Source organism: Podarcis liolepis (assembly GCF_965112155.1).
Source record: "Podarcis liolepis genome assembly, chromosome: 5".
In the NCBI taxonomy this organism is placed as follows: Eukaryota; Metazoa; Chordata; class Lepidosauria; order Squamata; family Lacertidae; genus Podarcis; species Podarcis liolepis.
Window position 1 is genome coordinate 97,764,154 of NC_139556.1, and position 26,381 is coordinate 97,790,534.

General features: G+C 46.2%; 1 protein-coding gene across 1 annotated transcript in view; it reads right to left on the reverse strand.

Moving 5' to 3' along the window:
• Positions 1–8,631: 8,631 nt before the first annotated feature.
• The window catches only part of LOC310707302 (cytochrome P450 2J2-like), a 31,506-nt gene continuing 13,756 nt past the window's right edge, over positions 8,632–26,381 (reverse strand). Inside the window, exons 5-9 of the mRNA XM_083504320.1 lie at positions 21,043–21,219; positions 19,320–19,461; positions 17,408–17,595; positions 16,218–16,359; positions 8,632–8,835 (exon numbers count right to left, since the gene is read on the reverse strand). Of these exons, the coding sequence (XP_083360446.1) occupies positions 8,648–8,835; positions 16,218–16,359; positions 17,408–17,595; positions 19,320–19,461; positions 21,043–21,219 (837 nt within the window). The 3' untranslated portion in view covers positions 8,632–8,647. The remainder of the gene's footprint in view (positions 8,836–16,217; positions 16,360–17,407; positions 17,596–19,319; positions 19,462–21,042; positions 21,220–26,381) is intronic.

The following is a 26,381-nucleotide window of genomic DNA, read 5'->3' on the forward strand; positions in this document are numbered from 1 at the left end:
TGTGACCCATCCCCTCTGCAGGGAGGTGGGACCAATGCGGATGGTGCGCCCCCGCCACTTAATGGATCCAAATGGTTTCCAGAGAGTGGTAGGGGATGCTTTATCCCATGTTGATGGCCTTTCAGCTGATTCCCTGGTGGCCCGCTGGAATGTGGAGTTAACCAGGGCTATTGACTGTTTGGCTCCGAAGCACCCTCTCCGATTGCATGGAGCCCGGACAGCCCTGTGGTTTTCCACGGATCTGAGGGCAATGAAACAATCGTTGAGACGGCTAGAGCACCGGTGGCGGATAACTCATTCCGAATCTGACCGGACACAGGTTAGAGCTCAACGTCGAGCCTACCAAGTGGTGATAGCGACGGCGAAGAAGAATTTCTTCACCGCCTCTATTGCATCTGCAGAAAACAGCAGCAGTGATTTTGCAAAGTTTTTTGCAGATAAAATCGCTCAGATTCGGGAAGAAGTAGACTCCACTGTGGGAGCAGGGCCGGGGCGGGAGAGTGCTAGAGTTTTGTCTAGTCAAGTTGAGTGGGATCAATTCCAATCTGTTACCTCCGAGGATGTGGGCAGGCTGCTTGGACAAGTGAAACCAACCACCTGTCTCCTGGATCCTTGCCCATCCTGGCTTATAAAAGCTAGCCGGGAAGGACTGGGCGATGGGCTTCGTGGGGTGGTGAATGCTTCGCTCCGTGAGGGAGCCTTCCCAGACCCGCTGAAATAGGTGGTTATTAAACCGCTTCTTAAAAAACCATCTTTAGATGCGGCCACGATGGCCAACTATCGCCCAGTCTCAAATCTTCCATTCCTGGGCAAGGTGATTGAGCGAGTGGTTTCTGAACAACTCCAGGCACGCCTGGAAGAAGTGGACCATTTGGATCCCTTCCAGTCGGGATTCAGGCCTCATCATGGGACTGAAACTGCCTTGGTCGCACTGGTTGATGATCTCCGGCGGGCTAGGGACAAAGGTGAGAGCTGTTTCCTAGTTCTGCTGGATCTCTCAGCGGCGTTTGATACCATCGACCATAACATCCTTCTGGACCATCTTGAGGGGCTGGGAGCTGGGGGTACTGTCATACAGTGGTTCCGCTCCTTCCTCCTGGGCCGTGTTCAGAAAGTGGTGGGGGGAGATGAGTGTTCAGACCCCTGGGCTCTCACTTGTGGGGTGCCTCAGGGTTCTGTCCTCTCCCCCATGCTTTTCAACATCTACATGCAGCCGCTGGGAGAGATCATCAGGGGGTTTGGGCTGGGTGTTCATCAGTATGCGGATGATACCCAGCTCTACCTCTCTTTCAAATCAGAACCACTGAAGGCAGTGACAGTCCTGTGTGAGTGTCTGGAGGCGGTTGGAGGATGGATGGCGGCAAACAGATTGAGATTGAATCCTGACAAGACAGAAGTACTGTTTCTGGGGGACAGGAGGCGGGCAGGTGTGGAGGATTCCCTGTTCCTGAATGGGGTAACTGTGCCCCTGAAGGACCAGGTGTGCAGCCTGGGAGTCATTTTGGACTCACAGCTGTCCATGGAGGCACAGGTTAAATCCGTGTCCAGGGCAGCTGTTTACCAGCTCCATCTGGTACGTAGGCTGAGACCGTATCTGCCCGCGGATTGCCTCGCCAGAGTGGTGCATGCTCTGGTTATCTCCCGCTTGGACTACTGCAATGCACTCTAAGTGGGGCTACCTTTGAAGGTGACCCGGAAACTACAACTAATCCAGAATGCGGCAGCCAGACTGGTGACTGGGAGCGGCCGCCGAGACCATATAACACCGGTCTTGAAAGACCTACATTGGCTCCCAGTACGTTTCTGAGCACAATTCAAAGTGTTGGTGCTGACCTTTAAAGCCCAAAACGGCCTCGGTCCAGTATACCTGAAGGAGCGTCTCCACCTCCATCGTTCCACCCGGACACTGAGGTCCAGCACCGAGGGCCTTCTGGCGGTTCCCTCACTGCGAGAAGCCAAGTTACAGGGAACCAGGCAGAGGGCCTTCTCGGTAGTGGTGCCTGCCCTGTGGAACGCCCTTCCAGCAGATGTCAAAGAGAACAACAACTACCAGACTTTTAGAAGACATCTGAAGGCAACCCTGTTTAGGGAAGCTTTTAATGTTTGATGTATCACAGTATTTTAATATTCTTTTGGAAGCCGCCCAGAGTGGCTGGGGTAACCCAGCCAGATGGGCGGGGTATAAATAATAAATTATTATTATTATTATTATTATTATAGCTAATGGGGCCTCCTGCTGCTGCTGCGCCACGGGAGCATGATTTCTGTTCTCATCCTGAAGCAAAGTTCTATTTCTGGGTTACTGGAAGCTGTAACCTGAAGCGTATGTAACCTGAAGTGTATGTAACCCAAGGTACCACTGTAAGTTGTATTGGAGGCAATATGATTTGAAACTATGATTGATGATTATATGGTTAGATAAAGGAAGAATAGTTCCTAGGTCGGTATAGTTAAAGCCATGATTTTCCCAGTAGTGATGTATGGAAGTGAGAGCTGGACCATAAAGAAGGCTGATCACCGAAGAATTGATGCTTTTGAATTATGGTGCTGGAGGAGACTCTTGAGAGTCACATGGACTGCATGAAGATCAAACGTATCCATTCTTAAGGAAATCAGCCCTGAGTGCTCACTGGAAGGACAGATCATGAAGCTGAGGCTCCAATACTTTGGCCACCTCATGAGAAGAGAAGACTCCCTGGAAAAGACCCTGACGTTGGGAAAGATTGAGGGCACAAGGAGAAGGGGACGACAGAGGACGAGATGGTTGCACAGTGTTCTCGAAGCTACAAACCTGAGTCTGACCAAACTGCGGGAGGCAGTGGAATACAGGAGTGCCTGGTGTGCTCTGGTCCATGGGGTCACGAAGAGTCGGACATGACTAAACAACTAAACAACAACAAAGGAAGAATAACTCTACTTAAATAACTGGGAAAATGTTATAGTTAAATGAAAGTAACAGAAATGAGGAAAAAGTATATTATAGTTTCTTTTCTCTCGTTCCTTTGCTGCTAACATCTTGAACGGGGAGTGGGAGATAATCAACTTTTACATTTGTTGTAAATTTGAATTAATTTGCTGTCAATTTCTTAAAATTTCTGGAAAATCTATAACAATTAATTGACACAAGAATTACAGTCCACTCTAGAGATCAAAGGAAGCCCTGCACAGGTTTCCCTCTCTCACCTTGGATATCTGGATGACTTACCAGGAGGAGAAGTGCCCATTTCAGAGAACTGGTGGTTGTGTCTGTCCCTGCTACAAAGAGCCCAGAAATACTAAAAGCCATGTTTTCTTCATCATAGGTGGACTCTGGGTTGTTTTTGCTCTGATTTTGAAAACGGGGAAAGTGTCATGTCATTTACATGCATTACAATCTGTCCTTCAGCACTTATTTTATCTTACTCCCCCTGCTCCTATTAGCATACCACCAACACATGCTTCATGAGGGGTGAGGTGTCCTCTTAGACTGCCTGAGGTGACATAGGAAGGTGCCACCTCCACTGCCCTGCTGTCACTGCCACCTCCCTTATCTTGGTCACACAGCAGTGCCCACAGCAGTGGGATCTTGCAAGCTTTTGGTGAAATCTTGCAGGAAGCTGCCACCGCTCCACTTCTCCACTAGTGGCTGGCTAGGATGCCTCCTGTTGGCATTCCACTGCAGAAGGCAGCTGCCTCAGCCTGCCTCATGGGTGGGCCGGCCCTCTGCTTCGTAGCTGGTTGTGACAAGAGATCCATGTACACATTCCTGTGTACACAGCGGTAGCTGCTGGTGCTGCATTTGAGAATCTGTGGTTTGGGGTAATAATCTAACACTGGCAGGTGATGAGGGATCCAAAAGAATCTCTCTGGCAGCAGATATTCAAAATGTGCATTACTTACCACTAAACATATTTACCGTTCTTTAGTCACCATGGAATGTTCAAAGATTGTTCCAAGAAGGCAAGATGAAAAAATATTTTGACCTTTCTTGCGTAGGAATAAATGAGGTAGGAGTTTGAAGTCACATTTAGTTTAGAAACATTTTCTTTAGGATTTCTTTCGCCCCCTGCTGATGAAAGTGAGGAGTGATTTTTCCTCTTGCTATGCATTGTAATGTGTAATGAAACATCTGCCACAATACACTTGGTGAGTTGGCCATTCATACTATTTGGGCATTCTTACTGTTTCGGCACCACAGGCAAAATTTCAGTGGTGAGTATGCTCCCATGAGGTATAACAGGGGTTTTCAAACGTTTTTGCCTACTGCCCTGTTGGATCGATCAACTGATCTCCAGTGCCCACTACTCTAATAAAAAACATAATTCAGAATAGTGGTTTGCACAATTCACTAAGAAAAATAATAATCCAATAAATTTGGGGGAAACTCCTCAATGTCCCCCTTCATTGCCATGGCGAAGGGGCTTGAATAACCTCCACGAGCTGATGGGCCTCCTCTGCTATTTGCTGCTCCATGCCTTTCTTCCCCAGTCCCAGCTTCCGCATAGTAACTACACCAAAGCATCTCTGTTGCCTCCAAGTGTGACCATTTGAAAATATATTACCTATGGAAAATCAGTGAGAAATTCTTCCTTACAGAAATTAATGTTACAGTTAAGTTACCAGCCAAGAAGAAACTTTGTTTACTGAAGTTCATGCCCTTGAATGTGCAAGCTATTCAGTATCTCCAGATTACAATTACAAGACGATGTGGAGTCTGTCTCTGTGTATTTTGCGGGTATCTCTGCAATATAGGCCAGCACTATTTGCTTGACACAATGCCTAACAGAATCTCACTTTCTATTTCTTCTACTTATACTAACAAGGTCCCTAGACCATTGTGTAACAGACAGTGGGCATTTAACTTTCCAGACTCAAAGTATGTCTTCTGGCAGCCATGAGGGAGCATACCATCCATTTGTACTGTCCTGCTATTAACCCCCATACTATGGGAATATAGTTTAAAAGTACCAGAACATCTGAAAATATCAAAAATATTAATTTGGACAACTTCAGACCAAAAGCAATACATCACTGGACATACATGTACCATTTGCTTCAATGAGGCCCTTGCAGCATCACAACCCCAGCATCTACCTGCCTGAGATGATGGCTTCCTGTACACCCATTTGGGTGGACCAATCTGCATTTCAAATCCTTTCTGTATAGATCCTCGAGCGATTTCCCATTGTTAAGGTTGTATAGAACATTTTAATTTCCTATACCACAACTCTCTACATTTTTAAACATCTGCTTTACAGAAATCCAAAGAGCATTTATAAACAGCAGTTATAGATTTAGCTTTCTGAGAAGTTCTGGAAAGTCCCTCCAACAATTTAGGAGATGCCAAAGTGCTCAAAGCAGACACCAGCAGATGTTGCCTTTCTAGATATTGCCATTGAGCATTCGCCGGTAAATGATATTTAAACCTCAATGTAGGAAATGACCAAAATTCTCCACTTGAACCTATCTGCTGATCTAATATATAAATCCCACATATCAACCCACTTTTTTCCAGAACAGAGACTGACTTTCCATCTTCAAATCTGTATTGCCCCATCAAATTAATCTGCCATGAGGATATGGGCCAAATTATAACTGATGAGACAATACATGCCATGTCTTTGCAGTTGCTAAAATTGTAGGTGGGATAAGGTGGTATTTCTCTTTTCTCCAAAACTGCCCATCCTAAGAGAAATGCTAAGAAGTTTTCTCTAAAAAATACCCATGCTGAGGTAGTCATAGAATAGTAAGGATTCAAAGGATGGCTGTCTCTCTGTTCCTGTACTTTTTTGGGAAGGATGGATGTGATATGTTTCTCATTCATTGTGAGCTGAAGGCAATGTTCCCCTCAGGGAGACCTCAGTTCTGAAACCCTGGTAGGTGCTGATCTTGTTATGGACACCACACGCCCAGCAACCCTGGGACTTTCATTCACCCAAATGCACAGAGATTGATCTCTCACCCCCTGTATCCTAGCCCCTTCCTCACTTTCCCGCCTTACAGATCCTCCTATGCACCCTCCCCTGAAGCTCTGAGACCTCCCCCCCCCCCTCGCGCAAATGCACAAAGACTGGGCTAGGTGCTCAGCAGATTCAAGAAGGTGTTAGCGTGCAGTGCTCAGGAGGGAAAGAAGCCAGCCAGGAGCCTGGCAGCATAAGACTTGATGAATTTATTTGTGATGCAAAGCCATGGAAAGGACTTTGGGGGTGGAGTGGGGGAGAAAATACTAATTCCTCTGCAGCATGATTCCTCCTTCCCACATTCCTCTCCTCTCCTCTTCTCTCTGGGATGGAGCTGTGCACTTGGGAGATGCTCCCCACAACAGGGAGTGGAGGAAAGAGTTGCTGCTGTCACCACCACCGTTCAGCTGGTGCCTTTGGAGAGGCAGCCAGACCACTTCGCTTGGTGGGCTGCATTCACAGCTGCCTCTTTTGTGGGGCTGAAAGGAAGATTCTGGCTTCTCCTTCCTCAGCAGTCTGGGCTGGAGGGTGGGTCACTCCAGCTGTAGCCAAGGCTCAGAAGTGGGGAAGCATCCCTCACCTAACTTGCACCCTTAATTTTTTTGCACCCAGGGCAACTGCCCCGATGGCCCCTACCATGTCCCTGCCTCCTATAGCCTACAGTGGACTGACACCAGCCTTCCATGTTATTCTCTTTCTTTCAATTATTACAGTTCCACATACTACAATTAACTATACTGGTGGTGCAGTAAAATTGAATGGTTAGCATTAGCATTAGAAGGTTTCGTTCCAAAACTGTTATTATATGGTCTCAGACCATTAGCCTAATTGCCCTGTATAAAAGGGTGTTGTAAGTATGTGGACAGAGAAGGAGCATCCTACACAGCCAGAAGTGCTAGACGGAGACAAGTGACAGAGTGAGAGTGTAGCACCCTGCTTGTGGTTAACGCTTAGCTGGAATGAAATATTCAACGCAGGAATAGAGAAATTTAAATAATAATTTATTTGTCAGACAAATAAATGATAGGCACAGTGGTATATGGTTACCAAAGCTCTGCCCACTCCAGCCCTGATGGCCAGCACTTATATTTCCTCAGCCCAGCCCCCTTGCTCCTCCTTTGGCTGCCTCTGTCCCATCAGCCGGGTTAAAATTCCTATTGGCTGTTTGCTAGAACCAATCATAAAAGATACACCCATTTCCTATTACCTTTTATGGGAGACAAAGAGTTATATTTCCTTCTATCCATAAATGGCAGACAAGTAGCCATATATCTTACATTTGCCTCAACCAGGCACCTTAATTACCAGATAACCTTCTTGTCCTATTGTCCTATTACCCTATTGCCCCTTCACTCCAAAACAGATGGCTAAAACAGATGGCTCATTAAATTTTATCTTAAACAGAGATCTTGGGTTCACCTTCTCACACTCTTTAACCATTTTAGATCTTATATTCTCATTTGGGTCCTCTGGAATCCCTCTGAATTTCAGGTTTGATTGGCTCTGTCTCATCTGAGCCATTGCCATGCTGTCCAACAATTCTTCCTGTACCTTACCTATCTCCTTAACTTCTATTTTAATCCTGTCCAAATCCTTCTTACTGTCTTTCGAATCCTTTTGCACCCTTTTCATTGAATCCTCAAGTACTTTGGCTCTTACCGATAAATCTTTAACTTTTCCTGTCAGTTCTCCCACCACCCCCTCCAATCTCTTATCCAATGTATCCTGTACTTCCAATAGCTTTTTCTCAATATATTGTTCATTATGTTTAAATTCTTTCCTTATTTCAGCCATCAAACTATCATAGTCCTTAATTTCCTTCCCCTCCTTCCCATCTTCTTGTCTAGATGGCCTCCTTTCTGCTGGCGTTCCCACCCCCTTTTCCATTTTATATATCAGCTTATATTAGCTAATTATTGGAGGGGGGAAAAAACTCTTCTCCCCTGGTGGTCACTAAAATGAACTGCTAGATTCCTCTGTTCCTCCCGTTGATTTCTTCCAATATAGTTTCCTTTGTTCCCACACGGTAACGCCTTGTTAGCCTTCCAAGTCTTAGTTCTTTTCTCTTCCGTAAGACTCCTCAAAAGGATGTCTCCCTCCACACACAGCCAAGCAGCTGATCTCGCGTGGTATTAATAATCACATAGGTATTTGGAGAAACCAAATACATATAAAGGCAACCAAAAAGAGACAAGAAAAATAGAGGAAAAATAAGTAGAAAAGCAAAAAGAAAAAACCAATAAGGGAAAAAGAGAGGGGGGAATGGGAGGGAAAGTCAGCACTACAGTTCTTTCGTTCTATGATCAGTATGGAGGGGGTTGAAAGGGGGTGGCCAAATCAGGAGAGAAAAGGAAGTGCAGAAAGAGGAGTGATCTGTGTGTAGGAGAGAGTTGAGGAAAGTGACGAGGAGGGTGGAGGAAAAAAGGGAGTAAGAGTAAAAATGGGGATGCAAAGTAAGTTGCAAAAAGGAGGGAGTAGGAGGCTTGGGGATAGGGTTGAAGATGAAAGCAGGGGCATGAAAGGGCCTGAAAAACAGGAGATGGGATGAAGGTGATAATGGGTGCAAAGCAGAGCTGCAAAAAGAAGAGACCTCAGCAGTTGCATGAGATGGGAAGGGGAAGCTCTAGGGGGTTAATGTGTCAGGAATGGCAAAGAGTTTGGCAAGTGGAGGAAGCATGAGTGCAGCCTCCTGTAACTTTCCTATTGTATTACGCCTTGCAGCGGGGAACAGCACAGAGTTTATAAGGATGGGGATGTGTTGTACCCCCTGGTATAGACTCCATATTGACTTCTTTAACTCCTTCTGGCAGCTGGAAGCGGAACATTCTCAGCAGGCTGGTCAGTAGGATGAAAATTTCGATCTTTGCCAGCTGCATTCCCAAACACATGCGAGACCCTGCGGAGGAGACAAGGGGAGAGCAGCAAGTGAGCAATAATTTACTTTCCAGTGTCCATTTCTTTGTACTCTAAACAATACTATGGTGAACTAGACATAGTTAGGACAGGGAAATAATCAAGGCTGTTGTCAATTCCCTAGCCTGCTGAGTGCCAACATTTCATAGTTGATTATGAGAGGCAAACTTTGGTCAACTGCCCTGAGCAATAGCAGGATAAGTCACAAACCCAGATTGAAAGAAACTGAAAGAGATAGGAGAAGGGGGGGGGTTGTAGAGGTTGTAGAAGCTGATTTCCTTGTGCTTGCACCCCTGGTTTCGGTGTCAAGGTTTCTGGGTTTCTTTGTTTATTTGGTGCTGACACAAAGAGAGCTGCAAGGCTTTTTAAAAAAATACTCAACTGCCTCTGCACAATCCCCAAGGGTGATGTTCTATGAGCTTAAAAATCTTCTTCTTAATAATCTTCTTCTTAATAATCTTCTTCTTAACCTTGCATTGTGCAAGAAGGTCCAGCACAGGGCTAATCATTTATTTTTTTATTTAAAAAAAGAAATCATAGTACTCTGAATTCGCTCTTCCCTCCCTCCCACCCAACAACATAAAATGTTTGGAAGGGTATATTGCTGGTGGGCAGGGACAATAAGGAAAGCGCCATATAATATCTGCAAGTTTAATATTCCAAGGGCAGCTCATAGAATGTCTAGTTGTAGGGTCACAGCTAACTGGGCTGAGACAAAGTCTCTGCCTGAGAGCTACTGTCACCCAGAGGTGACATTATAAGATTCAATAAAAGAACTCTTTGATGTCTTATGGGAAAAGTAGAAAATCATTATCTCTAAGATGAATTAGGCACTTTAATTTAACTGGGCTGAGACAAAGTCTCTGCCTGAGAGCTACTGTCATCCAGAGGTGACACTATAAGACTCAGTAAAAGAACTCTTTGATGTCTTATGGAAAAAGTAGAAAATCATTATCTCTAAGATGAATTAGGCACTTTAATTTAACTGGGCTGAGACAAAGTCTCTGCCTGAGAGCTACTGTCATCCAGAGGTGACACTATAAGATTCAATAAAAGAACTCTTTGATGTCTTATGGGAAAAGTAGAAAATCATTATCTCTAAGATGAATTAGGCACTTTAATTTGCCTTTCAACTGTTTCATCATCATAGTCTTAGAATACGATGGGATTCTAAGTGTAATATGAGAATTATGGCTCAACAAATCCCAGCATTAACAATGCAGTTGAGTGTACATTATGCATCGACCCAGGTAATCAGGCCTATTGTTCTCCGCCAGGCCACCTGAGAAGTTCATTGCAAAAGAGATCTGAGCTGGTGCTCCAAGCTCAAACTGCATGGCTCTTACAAGCCATTTTTAAGTCTTTACACCCAGTGCTATTTTTCTAGAAAAAGAGGTGCTAAAACTTACCACATATACCTTTTATAATGGCAATGATGCCCACCTGACAGGTGCCAGAACTGAGTTCCTGTGAGTTCCAGCTGGGAAAAAGCCCTGATCATACCGATATTTTAGGAACTTTCAGCACTGTAACTAAGTCAAGTTTTACTGCCTGTGCAATGTTTTCTGAATGCTGTGTGGAAAAGCAAAGGAATCTGACCTTTGGAGAGTTTGTATGTGAACCATTATAAACTTACCAAATGTGTGGTCTTTTCCCTCTTCTTTGGAAGAGGGAACTTTTGAAAAGAACTCACAAGGGCATATATTAAAGGTCTAGCAGCCTATATTTCCACACTTTACTTTGCTGCATATTTTTTGATTTAAAATCTTTGCTGGGGTGTTCTCACCAAATGAGTGCTTGCCCCAAACCTGGATCTTGGAATTCTCCTTTCTATATACCGTATTTTTCGCTCTATAACACGCACCTGACCATAACACGCACATCGTTTTTAGAGGAGGAAAACAAGGGAAAAAATATTCTGAATGAAACAGTGGACGTATCATTTTTGTGCTTCATGCTGTGGCCACAGACATGTGATCTGATGGTGAATTTGGGGTGACCCAATGCAAAAATCCTGAGAATCCCTGTGGATCCATGCTTTGTAACCACGTTTTTGCACCATTGCAGCCCCAGACAACAGTGGGTGCGTGATTTTTTTTTGGGGGGGGACAGGCTGTAGCCATGGACATGCTATGTGCTCTGATGGTGAATTTTGGCTGACCCAATGCAAAGATCCTGAGGATCCATGTGGATCCATGCTTTGTAACCACGTTTTTGCACCATTGCAGCCCCAGGCAACAATGGGTGTGTGATTTTGGGGGGGCAGGCTGTAGCCATGGACATGCTGTGTGCTCTGATGGTGAATTTGGGGTGACCCAATGCAAAGATCCTGAGGATCCATGTGGATCCATGCTTTGTAACCACATTTTAAGTGGGGAGGGAAGGAAAAACACAGAAGGCTAAGAATGCAGGAGAGGGCTATAACGTGAGGAAAGGAAGGCAAAAGTTTTCCCCCACCCACCCACACAAGCCAGCCACTGTTTAAGGATTTCATCCTTTTAAATGGAAGAAAGCATATTTGAATGCTGTGTGTCTCCAAAAACAAAAAGCAGGAAGTCAAATCAGAATTTTAAGCCGAACCTATAATCTATCTTCCCTTCACAAACATTGTTCCCTCCGGAGCAGGGACAGGATAGAGATACGCTCTGCTTTCCTCTCTTCTTGCCTGGAGGGGAGGGGCTTTCCCTGCTCTTTGTTCGGACGCTCTGCTTTCCTCTCTACTTGCCTGGAGGGGAGGGGCTTTCCCTGCTCTTTGTTCCGTTTGAGCAAACACAGCAACGAAACAGAGCAGGGTGGGCAGTAACACCCTGTGGCAGAATGAAGGAAAGCAGCAGCTTCCTGTCTCACGGAGCTCCCTTCTCCCTGAAGCGCGGTTTGATTTTTGCCTTATTTTTCGGCTCCAGGGACCACACATTCGCTGCATAACACGCACAGACATTTCCCCTTCCTTTTTAGGAGAAAAAATCTGCGTGTTATAGAGCGAAAAATACGGTACTTATTTTTTCCCCTGACAACCAACCAGAAGAACCTGTAAAACCATGCTGTATTATCATACAAAAATGGCTGGCTCATCTTTACTTTGAAACATCATCTACAACAATTGAATAGGCATACAGTGGTACCTCGGGTTAAGTACCGTATTTTTTTGCTCTATAACACGCACCCGACAATAACACGCACTTAGTTTTTAGAGGAGGAAAATCCGTAGGCATGCCACCCGTAGGCATTCCCTCCATAACACGCACAGACATTTCCCCTTACTTTCTAGGAGGAAAAAAGTGAGTGTTATGGTGCAAAAAATACGGTACTTAATTCGTTCTGGAGGTCAGTTCTTAACCTGAAACTGTTCTTAACCTGAAGCACCACTTTAGCTAATGGGGCCTCCTGCTGCCGCCGCGCTGTCGGAGCCCGATTTCTGTTCTTATCCTGAAGCAAAGTTCTTAACCTGAAGCACTATTTCTGGGTTAGCGGAGTGTGTAACCTGAAGCGTATATAACCCAATGTACCACTGTAATTATTTGTATAAAAAGGTTAAGAGATATTTGGAAGTTAGCAATGAGGATGTCTGCTGAATTTCTGCAGGAACAATACTTTACAGCACGTGGCAGATGACATTAAACACCCAGCTCCTGACAGATACGGGACAAAAATACTCCTTTGTTCTTTGAAAATGGAAAACTGACATACCCCAATCTCCTATAGAGGTCAGGATGAAAGAAGTAGAAAGCAGGGTAATTTCATTGCAGACTCAGTTCTGAGTGTGGTTTCAGATGAGGCTAAATTACATCCCAGGAAAAGATGTAGGGTAGCTTTAGCCTAATCATGCCCAGCAGTGCTACTCCTCCCAGAAGGAAGTTATTTCTGCTCTGCCTCCCTTGCTGCTGCTGTTGTCATTTCCTGGAATCTCCCCAATAAGCATGCCTACAAATCACTGGAGGGGCACAGAGTGTTTTTTAAATGTTTTTTAAAAAATTCTTTTGGATTTTTTGTATATGGGGGGGTGGGGGTGCGATGGATGTTTGGTTGGGCTTGGGGAATTTTTTTGATTTTGATGTTTTTGTAATTTTTACAGTTTTTTGCTTGTATTGTTTTATTGGTTTTGTTTGTCTGTTTGTTTGTTTGTTTGTTTAAGGTGTTATTTTGTTCTTAGGGGGAGGGGTCAGGGCTGCCGGGGAGTCGGCCCCAGCCCACAAAATGGCTGGGGCATGTTCCACAGGGGGGGGGATGCACTGGGACAACCGATCTCAGTGATCACGGGTAGGAGGAGGAGTTATGCTAAGACCAGACCATGTCATTACCGAGGAGGCAGGTTTAGTCGTTGTCTGAGGACTATTCCTGCCTCCGGGTCTGGTCCTGACCGGATGGATACTAGAATCAGCAAGGGATACCCACATGACCTGAGGGTGCTGCTGTGCAATGCCAGGTCAATGATTCATAAGACCACTGCCATCCATGACTTGATCATGGATGGAGGACTTGACCTAGCATGTGTAACAGAGACTTGGTTGGATGAAGCAGATGGGCCTGTGCTTGCCGCTGCTTGTCCACCAGGTTTCTCTTATGCACAGCAACCCAGGTCATGTGGGTGGGGAGGGGGGGGTTGCAGTGATTTTTAGGAAGTCATTAGTTTGCACCAGGCGTCCTATTGGGAAGACCCAGTTTTCTGAGTGCATGTTCTGGAAGTTGGCCAATAGGGGCAGTGCAGGATTCCTATTGGTGTACTGACCTCCCCGCTGCACCAAGGATTCCCTGCCCGAGCTGCTTCAGGTCGTGGCGGATGTTCTCCTCGAGACACCTAGTTTGGTCGTCCTAGGGGATTTTAACATCCATGCCGACACAACCTTACAAGGGGCCGCTCGGGACTTCGTGGAAAGCATGGCCTCCATGGGGGTGTCCCTGAATAAGTCTGGCCCAACCCATAGCCACGGACATGCCTTGGACCTGGTGTTTACCTCCATGGATGTTGGTGTTCTGACACTAAGTAAAAGCGAAACGAAAGAAGTGCCATGGTCAGATCACTTCCTGGTGCAACTGGACTTCTCTGCGACCCATCCCCTCTGCAGGGAGGTGGGACCAATTCGGATGGTCCGCCCCTGCCACTTAATGGATCCAAATGGTTTCCAGAGAGTGGTAGGGGATGCTTTATCCCATGTTGATGGCCTTTCAGCCGATTCCCTGGTGGCCCGCTGGAATGTGGAGTTAACCAGGGCTATTGACTGTTTGGCTCCGAAGCGCCCTCTCCGATTGCATGGAGCCCGGACACCCCCGTGGTTTTCCACAGATCTGAGGGCAATGAAACAATCGTTGAGACGGCTAGAGCGCCGGTGGCGGATAACTCATTCCGAATCTGACCGGACACAGGTTAGAGCTCAACGTTGAGCCTACCAAGTGGTGATAGCGACGGCGAAGAAGAATTTCTTCACCGCCTCTATTGCATCTGCAGAAAACAGCAGCAGGAGACTTTTTCAGGTGGTTCACAATTTAGTGGAACCACCTGCAACATCGGGGCCCAGTACGGGCCACATGTTCTCCTGCAATGATTTTGCAAAGTTTTTTGCAGATAAAATCGCTCAGATTCGGGAAGAAGTAGACTCCACCGTGGGAACAGGGCCGGGGCGGGAGAGTGCTAGAGTTTTGTCTAGTCAAGTTGAGTGGGATCAATTCCAATCTGTTACCTCTGAGGATGTGGACAGGCTGCTTGGACGAGTGAAACCAACCACCTGTCTCCTGGATTCTTGCCCACCCTGGCTTATAAAAGCTAGCCGGGAAGGACTGGGCGATGGGCTTCGTGGGGTGGTGAATGCTTCCCTCCGTGAGGGAGCCTTCCCAGACCCACTGAAAGAGGCGGTTATTAAACCGCTTCTTAAAAAAACCATCTTTAGATGCGGCCACGATGGCCAACTATCGCCCAGTCTCAAATCTTCCATTCTTGGGCAAGGTGATTGAGCGAGCGGTTGCTGAACAACTCCAGGCACGCCTGGAAGAAGCGGACCATTTGGATCCCTTCCAGTCAGGATTCAGGCCTCATCATGGGACTGAAACTGCCTTGGTCGCATTGGTTGATGATCTCCGGCGGGCTAGGGACAAAGGTGAGAGCTGTTTCCTAGTTCTGCTGGATCTCTCAGCGGCGCTTGATACCATCGACCATAACATCCTTCTGGACCATCTTGAGGGGCTGGGAGCTGGGGGCACTGTCATACAGTGGTTCCGCTCCTTCCTCCTGGGACGTGTTCAGAAAGTGGTGTGGAGGATGAGTGTTCAGACCCCTGGGCTCTCACTTGTGGGGTTCCTCAGGGTTCTGTCCTCTCCTCCATGCTTTTCAACTTTTACATGCAGCTGCTGGGAGAGATCATCAGGAGGTTTCGGCTGGGTGTTCATCAATATGTGGATGATACCCAGCTCTACCTCTCTTTTAAATCAGAACCAGTGAAGGCGGTGAAGGTCCTCTGTGTCTGGAGGTGGTTGGAGGATGGATGGCGGCTAACAAATTGAGGTTGAAACCTGACAAGACAGAAGTACTGTTTTGGGGGGACAGGAGGCGGGCAGGTGTGGAGGATTCCCTGGTCCTAAATGGGGTAACTGTGCCCCTGAAGGACCAGGTGCGCATCCTGGGAGTCATTTTGGACTCACAGCTGTCCATGGAGGCACAGGTCAAATCTGTGTCCAGGGCAGCTGTTTACCAGCTCCATCTGGTACGTAGGCTGAGACCCTATCTGCCTGCGGACTGTCTCGCCAGAGTGGTGCATGCTCTGGTTATCTCCCGCTTGGACTACTGCAATGCACTCTACGTGGGGCTACCTTTGAAGGTGACTCAGAAACTACAACTAATCCAGAATGCGGCAGCTAGGCTGGTGACTGGGGGCGGCTGCCGACACCATATAACACCAGTCTTGAAAGACTCCCAGTACGTTTCCGAGCACAATTCAAAGTGTTGGTGCTGACCTTTAAAGCCCTAAACGGCCTCGGTCCAGTATACCTGAAGGAGCGTCTCCACCCCCATCGTTCTGCCCGGATGCTGAGGTCCAGCGCCGAGGGCCTTCTGGCGGTTCCCTCATTGCGAGAAGCAAAGCTACAGGGAACCAGGCAGTGGGCCTTCTCAGTAGTGTCACCCACCCTGTGGAACACCCTTGCAGCAGATGTCAAAGCGATAAACAACTACCCGACATTCAGAAGACATCTTAAGGGAGCCCTGTTCAGGGAAGTTTTTAACGTGTGATATTTTACTGTATTTTTTGTTTCTATGGAAGCCGCCCAGAGTGGCTGGGGAGGCCCAGCCAGATGGGCGGGGTATAAATAATAAATTATTATTATTATTATTATTATTATTATTATTATTATTATTATTATTATTATTTTGGCATTTACCTGCACCAAATGGCAGGTATTCTTCTCTAGCCACATATTGTCCGTTCTTGTCCAAAAAATGATTTGGGTTGAACTCTGTTGGCTTCTCCCATCGTGTTGGATCAAGAAGAACAGAACGCAGATCGGGAATAATAATAGTCCCCTGTAAAGAAGAAACAATTGAAAGGGAATGCACTCAGAACACTGGATCGTCCTTCACTACCCTAGGGCTAATATTTGTGAAATTCAAACTGAATTTAAACTGGGTGGGGTTTTTGTGGGGAGAGTGGCATTTACCAGTGGCCAGATTCATCTCCAACTTTTTTCCATTTAAAAGCTGCCTGTATGGGCAGGGGAAAGGACGGTCTCGTTCTCTCCATCCGTCTTTTAAAAGGGAAGACCCAAAACCAGAGGAAGACTGCTGGTCACCATATTTTTCTCCTCCTTGATACATGAATAATAGAATTCTAGAGCTGGAAGGACTCCAAAGGACATCAAGTCCAATCACCTGCGATACAGGAATCTCAATTAAAGCTTAAATTACAGAAGACCATCCAACCTCTGCTTTGAAATCTCCAATGAAGGAAAGTCCACAAGAGCTCTGTCAGAACTTGAAGCCATTGGTTTAGGTCCTGCCCTCTAGAGCAAGAGAAAACATGCTTTTTCTATTTTCCATGTGATAGTCCTTCAGATAGTTGAAGATGACTATCATATCTCCTCTCAGTCTCCCTTTCCCCCAGGCTTTAGCATAACTAGCTTCCTCAGTCATTCATCATAAAGCTTAATTTCCATACCCTTTATACTCTTGCTCACCCTGCTCTGCACATGTTCCAGCTTGTCAATATCCTTCTTAAACTGTGGTACCCAGAACTGGACACAGGACTCCACGTGTGGTCTGACCAAAGTAGAATAGAGCAGTACTATTGTTTCTGGACACTATACTTCTGTTGATGCAGCATTGTATAGCATTAGCTTTTTTTTTAATGCTGCATCACACTGTTGACACTATACTCCTGAACAAAAAAAATTAGCACTAGCCAATGGTGAAACAAGTCTGCAGATGGAACTCCTGCTCTTGCGTGGTTTTCTTGCTCTTCAGGTTTTAGACAACACAAGCTCCTGAATGGCTGCCTGCAACACTCAGTACACTGCAGCCCAGTGATGCTGTTGTTCTTGGGACACAGGAGTGCAGTTGTATCATGCTTCTATACCTTGGGAATGAGGAAACCACAAATCTTCACATCCTCTGTACATAGCCTGGGAACCCCAAAAAGTAAGGTATATTTAAAGCGCTGTGTTTCATGAATCACAGCATTGATGTAGGGCAATTTCTTCTTATCTTGATAGCTGATTGAGTGAGCAGAACCTATGACATCTTCTATCTCCTTGTAGACTTTATCTGAAGATAACGATAGAAACATATGGTTTATTTTGAATATTGCATTCCCCCCCCATGGACATTTATTTCAGGGAAAGGGCTCAGGCACTTATTTCACAGCAGAGGCAATGATGGCATCTGCTGGGGACCTCTTGGCCAGTCCTCTGCATGGGATCCAACTGTTAGAGGTTGAGGTCCCTTTGCTCCCCCCCCCTAAAATATTTGAGGGGCCCGGACCTCCCAAAGTTGATGGATGTTACCATCCAAATGTGGACTGGGGCTTACCTGCCCCCCCAATAATTTATTTGATTTGGCACCCCTGCCTCTTTATAACAAATAAATGAGCTTCTCTCAAAGAGAAAATCACCCGCTAAGCTGTGCAGAGGAAAAGGTGGCTTCATTGGCTATGTGTTAAATTGCCATTTATATTTCAAAAGATTCCAAAGTCCTTTTATCATGACCAAAGAAAATGCAAAGAGGGAGTGAGTGAGCCCAGCAGAACAATGACCTCTTTATGCATCTTTCTCTCCCTTCCTTTGGCCATGCCGTTTCCCAATCTTCAAATTGACAGTAAGAGCTGTTCGACAGTGGAATTTGCTGCCAAGGAGTGTGGTGGAGTCTCCTTCTTTGGAGGTCTTTAAGCAGATGCTTGACAACCATATGTCAGGAGTGCTCTGATGGTGGTTCCTGCTTGGCAGGGGGTTGGACTCGATGGCCCTTGTGGTCTATTCCAACTCTATGATTCTATGAATTGTCTTCCCTCTATTTGCACAGCCATTCCTCTCCTTCAGAAAAACTTTAATTGACTCACTTAGCTTCATCCACTACGCACAACTGCCTCCTGTTCCAACTTTCTTACACATTCAGACCCTCCATCTCTTCCTGTCCCAGTAATAATAGATTGGAAGCTTCCTATGGGGACAGGGCATTCAGGGCATTTTACATTTCTGCTTCTGTTGACCTTGATTTTAGGTTCCAGAAACTATGTAGGAAAATGTTGGTGGGAAAAAGGGTTCTTTCTAGATGAGTAAGTCAAAAGCATTTAACTTATTTTGATAACCCTTTGTCTTCCAAAAGTTATATCATAAACTCACTTACTTCTAACTATTTCCATTCCTTTAAGTTCCTTATTTTAGCACCTCATTAGATATGAATGAAACCTTTAAAGCAGTGTTTCCCAAACGTTTTTGGGCAACGGCACACCTGTTTACCGCGAAAAAATCTCGCGGCACACCACCATTAAAGCCCCGCCCCGTGACGTCAGCGCGCAGCGTCACGCCGGGAGGGACGCACAAAAGTTAAAGTTTTTTCCCTTCCCCTTGCCGGGGTGGGAGGAGGCAGCAGAGCGAGGGATTGAGGGACGGCGGCAGCGGCTGTTGTGGTGGTGGCGGCGATAGCGGGCGGAGGAGGAGCCGTCGCCGGGAGTTGCTGCTGCTGCTGCTGCTGCTGCTGCCCGGACATGCCAGCCTCCTCCTCCTCCGCTGTCTCGCGCTCCTCCCTTTTGCGCGCGCTGCCCCGCCGCTCGGCACCAGCACCGCGGAGCCGCCCCCGGCTCGACGCGGATCCTCGCCGCCGCTGCCTCTCGCCGCCCGACTCGCCCGCCTCCCTCCCACGGCACACCAGCCGGTGTCTCACGGCACACTAGTGTGTCGCGGAACACCGGTTGGGAAACACTGCTTTAAAGAATTACAGTCCACTGTCAAGAGGTCAAGAGAAGCCCAGGCTCCCATAGCTCCCTCTCTCACCTTGGATATCTGGATGACTTGCCAGGAGGAGAAGCGCCCATTTCAGAGAAACGGTGGTTGTGTCTGATCCTGCTACAAAGAGGTCAAAGATACACTCAGCCATGTTTTCTTCATTATAGTTAGACTCAGGGTCATTCCTGTTCTGATGTTGAAAATAGGGAAGGTGACATGTCATTTACATGCATTACAACCTGTCCTTCAGCACTTACTTTATCTACTTTCACCCACTTATTACCATACCACCTTGTTGTTCTTTAGTCATTTAGTCATGTCCGACTCTTCGTGACCCCATGGACCAGAGCACGCCAGGCACTCCTGTCTTCCACTGCCTCCCACAGTTTGGTCAGACTCATGTTTGTAGCTTCAAGAACACTGTCCCACCATCTCATCCTCTGTCGTCCCCTTCTCCTTGTGCCCTCAATATTTCCCAACATCAGGGTCTTTTCCAGGGAGTCTTCTCTTCTCATGAGGTGGCCAAAGTATTGGAGCCTGAGCTTCAGCTTCACGATCTGTCCTTCCAGTGAGCACCATACCACCAGGAAAAGCTTAATAAGGGGTCAAGGGTCCCATCACACCACCTGAAGTGACATGGGAAGGTGCCACCACCACTGCCCTGATGATGCTGCTTCCTCCCTTACCTGCATTGCACAGCAGTGCCTGCAAAGTGACAGCAGCAACAGTGGAATCCAGTAAGATCCTGTGAGTTTTTGATGAAACCTCACCGAAGCTGCCACCACTGCCAGCACTGCTTCTTCACCAGTGGTGGACTCCGGCAATTTGGCTCCAGGGACCACACATTTCCTCCATAAGACACACTTTTTTCCTCTTAAAAAGTAAGGGGAAATGTCTGTGCGTCTTATGGAGCGAATGTGTGGTCCCTGGAGCCAAATTGCCAGAGTGTGTCACGCTCCTGGCTGCTCTTTGGGGGTGGGTGGGGAGCCGCGCTGCTCTGCTGGCAGCCTCCACTTCCCCCTGCAGCCCCGGGAAGCTTTGGGAAGAGCGGGCAGGCTGCGCGCAGATGCCCCGTGCTCCTGAGCTGCTCTTTGGGGGTGGGAGTCGCACTGCTCTGCCAGCAGCCGGGGCTTCCTCCTGCAGCCCTGGGAAGCTTTGAGAGGCTTTGCATTGCTTTTGCCGAAGCTAGAACAGCAAGAGGGATAGCCGCGCAAACGCTCTTCAACAACATTTGATTCGGAATATATATTTTTTCTTGTTTTCCTCCTCTAAAAACTAGGTGCATCTTATGGTCGGGTGCGTCTTATAGAGCAAAAAATACAGTAGGTGGTGCATCAACAGGGATGTTTCCCGTTGGCACTCCACTGCCCAAGGCTGTTAGCAATTTCACCCCTCCCAACCTTCTTTTTAAACCTCATTTGAACAGTTTGTTATAATACTGTTGTTGTTGTTGTTTTAAAATAAACATTTTAAAAGCCTTAGCCCCACCTACTAATTGACACACATAAATTTCCACTCATTCACACTTACATGTGGGGTTATGGAAATATCTGGCATTCCTACCCGTTTCAATAGATGTTTATGGATGGAAGTCAACCTACTTTAGCAACTAAAATGACTATGAGGGAAATTTGGCGAAACTCGATGTGCTTTTCAGCTGAGATTCAGAATAAAAATACTGGTGTCTTGGCAAGACATTAGTATTCACATGTAGGACGGAATATAATGATTCTTTGGATGAGCAGGATTCCGTTTCAAAGCAGGTACTTACTTTCTCCATCTCAAGCAGATAGAAATCAATGAAATCCTGTGGTTCATGCAGAGCCAGATTCTCCTTATGCTTCTCTATCTCCTCCTTTGCAAATGACACTACCATCTCCATGCAGGACAAGACCTTCTTGTGGGGCCCTGGGAGATGTTTCATGAACCATGGGAATATTTCATACAACTAAAGGAAAGATAGCAAAAATGCTGTCATTACCATGAGGAAGCTTGGTCACATGTTTCATGTTTTGGATTAGCACTTTAATAATCTGCATAATCCTTCAGGGCTAGCATATTACTTTGAGTCTAACTGAGAAGAAGGAAGGTGTTTGCAGCTTCTCCTGAATCTCACAACAACTGGTTCTGGGAATTATCCCTAGCTGAAAATGTGAAAGAAAAACATTGCTCAATATATTTTCCAGCTCCCAGACTTCATTCCAAAACTGGGAATAATCCCAGGACTCCTCCTGGAACAAGTGAGTGGTCTTTTTGCAGGAGGTGGGGATGGGTAGAGAATATGGCGGGGGGGACGGACATTCAAGTAAGTTGACATTTAAACATGAAATTGTCTAATATGCAAGTTCAAACACAGCCATCCTTTGAAATGTGCACTTCTGCAATTTTTATTATTACTTATTTTATTTATTAAATTCCCCAGTTACCCTGTCAAATAATGCCCACCTTGCTCTACAAAAAATCTTTTAAAAAGAAAACTTTTCATTTTTTCTATTTTCTGCATTAAAGATCAATTGTATACCTTTTCTGAATACCATATATATATATAAACAACAACAAAAAAGTTGTACATTTATGTGACAAGGGAAACAAAGTTCACAACAACAACAAAAAACCCCAAAACTCATATATTCTGACAATAAATCTTAGTGTACAGCTAACTTCCTGTCATCTCCATACTTCACTTAGTATTTACTAACTTATTGCATAAACATATCCATTCCTTTTAAAATAAAGTATTATTTCTCCTATATCCTTATTTCTTGCTTAATATAGCTACAGAGGATATTCAAAGGCTATGACCGAGTTCAAATTGCAACAACTGTTCTTAAGATATGTTTTAAAAACTTCCCATTTTGCAATACAATGGTACCTCTGGTTACGAACGTAATTCGTTCCAGAGGTCCGTTCTTAAGCTGAAACTGTTCTTATCCTGAGGCGCACTTTTGCTAATGGCACCTCCCACTGTGCGCACGCCTCTGACACGCGACTTCCACTTGCATCCTGGGGCAAAGTTCACAACCAGGAGCAACTACTTCCGGGTTAGAGGAGTTCGTAACCCGAAGCGTGCGTAACCAGGAGCATTCATAACCAGAGTTACCACTGTAAATACTTGTTTTGAATTATCTTTCATTTTTTGGTTAATTTGGCTAGCATATTCAACTAATTTTTGTAACCATTCTGACCTGAAAGGGATTTTATCACTCTTCCAGTTAGTCGCCATTAGGATTCTCGTGGCGACAGTGGCATATAAAAAAACTTCTCTTACATTCCTATGAATGTCTGGTCCTTTTTTATGAATGAGACTTTAAACATTTTTTTTTAGTTCTATATAGATGTCCACCCAGAAGAGCTTCTAGTATAAATCTTTCGCCTTTTTACCTTTTCTGAATACATGGAGGAACTAGAAATTGAAAGTTGGACTAATATAGGGTTGTCTGCCGTTTCCCAGGTAATTAGAAATGGAAATACTATGGGCAGGTGTGCCTAAGAATGCATATATTGTTGAAAACAATATACAAACGTGCAATTTACTGCTTTGCAAAAATGCGACTGTTAGGCAAATGTGTGCATTAAGAGAAATTAGCACTAAAATGCTGGTGAAATTTCATGAGACCTTTTCTTAAGATCAGAAATTGATGTAGAAATGTGGAGAAGTGTATTTAACACAAGCGAATAAGGAAAGGAGTGGTTTAATGGGAATCTAATAGCCAGTAACCAGATACAAGATATACAAGATGGCAGCGCGCATAGACTCTGTGGCTTAGTGCTCTCCCTCAGCGTTTTGTTTTGTTTTTATTATTTTTACTTGGTCTGAGTATGTCTGGCCGGGCAAGAAAGATTTACAGCAGGCAGGAACTTCTGAAGGTCGGGTTACAGTGTGAACAAGCTGTAAGAGCTGATTATTTTCGCCCAGATAACGTTCCTGTGGGAGTAGCCAGGCCACCGGGCTCTCCATGGATTACTATGCCTCCAGGGAGGAGGCGAAGGCGGCGTAGAGACAGGAGGCAAAAGCGGGGTTGTCGGGCTGGCGTCCTGGTAAGATTGCAGAGGAGTCCATCTAAACCACCGCTCCCTAGCATATTTCTTGCTAATGTGAGATCTCTTACCAACAAGATGGACGAATTGAGGCTGCAGGCAGCAAAGAACAGCCTTGTAAAAGATTGCTGCGTTTTATTTGTCATTGAGACATGGCTTCAACCGTCCATACCAGACACAGCTATTCAGTTGGAAGGCTGTGCGGTACATCGTCATGACCGAGGCATGGACTTCGGAAAAACCAAAGGAGGGGGGCTGTGTGTATATGTGAACAAATGCTGGTCCAATAATTCGAAGACTGTGGGCAGTCACTGTTCACCGGATTTGGAATATGTGGCTGTTAAATGTAGACCAGCCTATCTCCCTAGGGAGTTCACAGCTGTTATGTTAACTGGTGTGTACGTGCCGCCAGATGCCAATGCCAACTTGGCTTTGGGATGCCTGCAGGACCTTATCAGCAGCCAGCAAGACAAGTATCCTGAAGCTGTGCACATCATTGCGGGAGACTTCAACCATGTTGAACTTAAAACAGTGCTCCCAACGCTCTATCAGCATGTGAAATGTCCCACAAGAGGGGACAAGACACTGGATAAAGTTTATTCGAATGTAAATCACGGCTATAGGGCTTTACAGCTGCCACACTTGGGCCAGTCCGACCATATGTCTCTGTTCCTGATACCAGCATATATCCCACTCAGGAAACGGGCTCCCACAATATTAAAATCTGTTAAAATCTGGCCTGAAGGTGCTATTCACCAGCTGCAGGACTGTTTTGAGAGAACCAATTGGGATATTTTCGATAGTTCAGACCTGGAGGAGCACACGGCGGCAGTTCTGTGCTATATCAATCACTGCACAGACACTGTCACAGTAAATAAATCCATCCGGTTTTACCCCAATCAGAAACCCTGGATGAATAGAGAGGTCCAGTGCCTGTTGCGGGAAAGGAACAGGGCTTTCAGGTCAGGCGAGGTGCAGCTTTACAGTGTAGCAAGAGCAAACTTGAGGAGGGGTATTCGACGGGCAAAATTGGATTATAGGCTGAGGATTGAGGATAATTTAAGGAGCAACAACACAAGACAGATGTATGGGAGTTGGAACTTAAGAGGTTAAGTTGTTCCCATGATGCCTCAGCATTCTGACGTCAGGAATGGAAGCTGGGAGGAGCTCTCCTGTCTGTTCCTCTCCGATCGTTGAGAGAGAGAGGGTGTTTGCCATGTCTGCGAGAAGTCCTGGAAATATCTGAGAAAATGATGCAATAAAAGAGCTGTAAATGGACATTACTGTGCTCTGTGTGTTTGTGGGAAACCGAGTGACAAGTTGCTGCTGTGTTTTACTCTGCTGGGCGTGACGGAGAAGAAGGAGCAGATTCGCGCAGAGGAAGTGTGCCGGACCTGCCGAAGCTGCCATAAAGAGCTAATTGCCGATAGTAAATCAATTAGCACGTCACGGACTAATCAAAATACCTACAGGTTATGGTCCCATAAATTACCGCTTGTAAACTTGTCACTAGAGGCTGCTGGAATGCTTTGAAGTTGCGTTCGGATGGCAGTGAAGTTGGCGAAAGCGGAGGTCTGTGTCTAAGGCAAGCAAGCAGGCTGAAAGACGCTGTGCTGAATGCAGAAGTGCTGAGAACAGCGGAAATCGTTTCTCCACGCAGCAGGAGCCGGAAGAGCTGGTGTTTCTGTGAGTACAGCTTGGGGCCCCTGGGGAGAACAGGAAACCATGGCAGAAGGCCACGATTCATATTCCGTACCTTTCGAAAAATTGGACGGAAAGAATTGGCAAGAATATAGCAGGAGGCTGAAGGCATGGCTGGTGGCGAAGGGTCTGTGGGAGGCCGTGCAGGGACCGCCACTTCCTACACCAGGGGCTGGAGCTACAGCAGCTGAGATAGCAGACGCCCGAAATTCCCAGAGGAGGAACCAGAGGGCCCTGGGAGCGATCGTGCTTAGCCTGGATGGTTCGCAGCTACCTTTGGTTGAGGGCCTGGAAAATGCTTGTGAGGCTTATCAGGCGTTGGAACGGGTGCACCACAGAACCACGGCTGGGGCAAAGATCCACACCACCAGACGCTTGTTTGAGATGAAGTTACGTCCTGGGGATAGCATCAGGAAGCATGTAACTGATATGCTAGCCGTGTTTAACCAGCTGAGACTGTTGGGTGTCGATTTTCCAGAGGAGCAGAAAGTGTACATTTTGCTCAGTTCTCTGGACAAGAGTTATGACAATCTGTGTCTAACTCTGGAGTCTCAGGATCCGCAACAGCTGACGCTGCATTACGTGGCGGGACGCTTGCAGGACGAAGAAGAGAAACGCAAGAAAGAGGGCAGAGCTGGCACAGGGAGCTCGGGGTGCAGAGGCGGAGCCAAGCCCGCGGAATGCACGGTACAGGCGTTTTCCGTTCGTCGGTGTTACATTTGTAATTCTACAGACCATCTGCGTCGAAATTGCCCCCACTGGAGCAGAGAGGCAAGGCAGGATGTTTTCAAGGACAACTCTCATGGGAATCAGTCGGGTTTCCATGGCAACAAGTCTGGGAAAACAGCCAGGCGTGGGACTGAGGCTAGTGTACGTGCCAGGTGCCAGGAAGAGACGTATGAGGTCACGGCTAGTCTGGCGTTGTTTGAAAACAGCTGTGAGAAAGGCTCAAAGTTTCGTTTCGTTATAGACTCTGCAGCTAATCGCAACTTGATTCCAGAGACCCCTGCTGTCGAGATGTGGAATTGCAAGGCAATTCCTGCCGGGAAATCTGTGCTGTTTGCAAATGGACAGAAAAAATGTGTGACTAACGTTGTAAATCTGCATTTTCGTATTTTACAGGAAACGTTGGAGTGTTGTACCGTTCCTGGGATGAACCACTGTCTTTTATCTGTGCCGTATCTACTGAAATTGGGATTTACGGTTTGTTTTCAGGGTGATGTGTGCACAATCTCCAAAGGAGGGAGGATGCTTGCAAAGGTTAAAAAGGGGCAGAATGATCTTTTCATTCTTGAAACGTCTCTGGAGGGTGAGGGGAAGGTTGAGAAAGCACAAGCACTGCGTGCTACAATTCCCAATCATGATGCATGT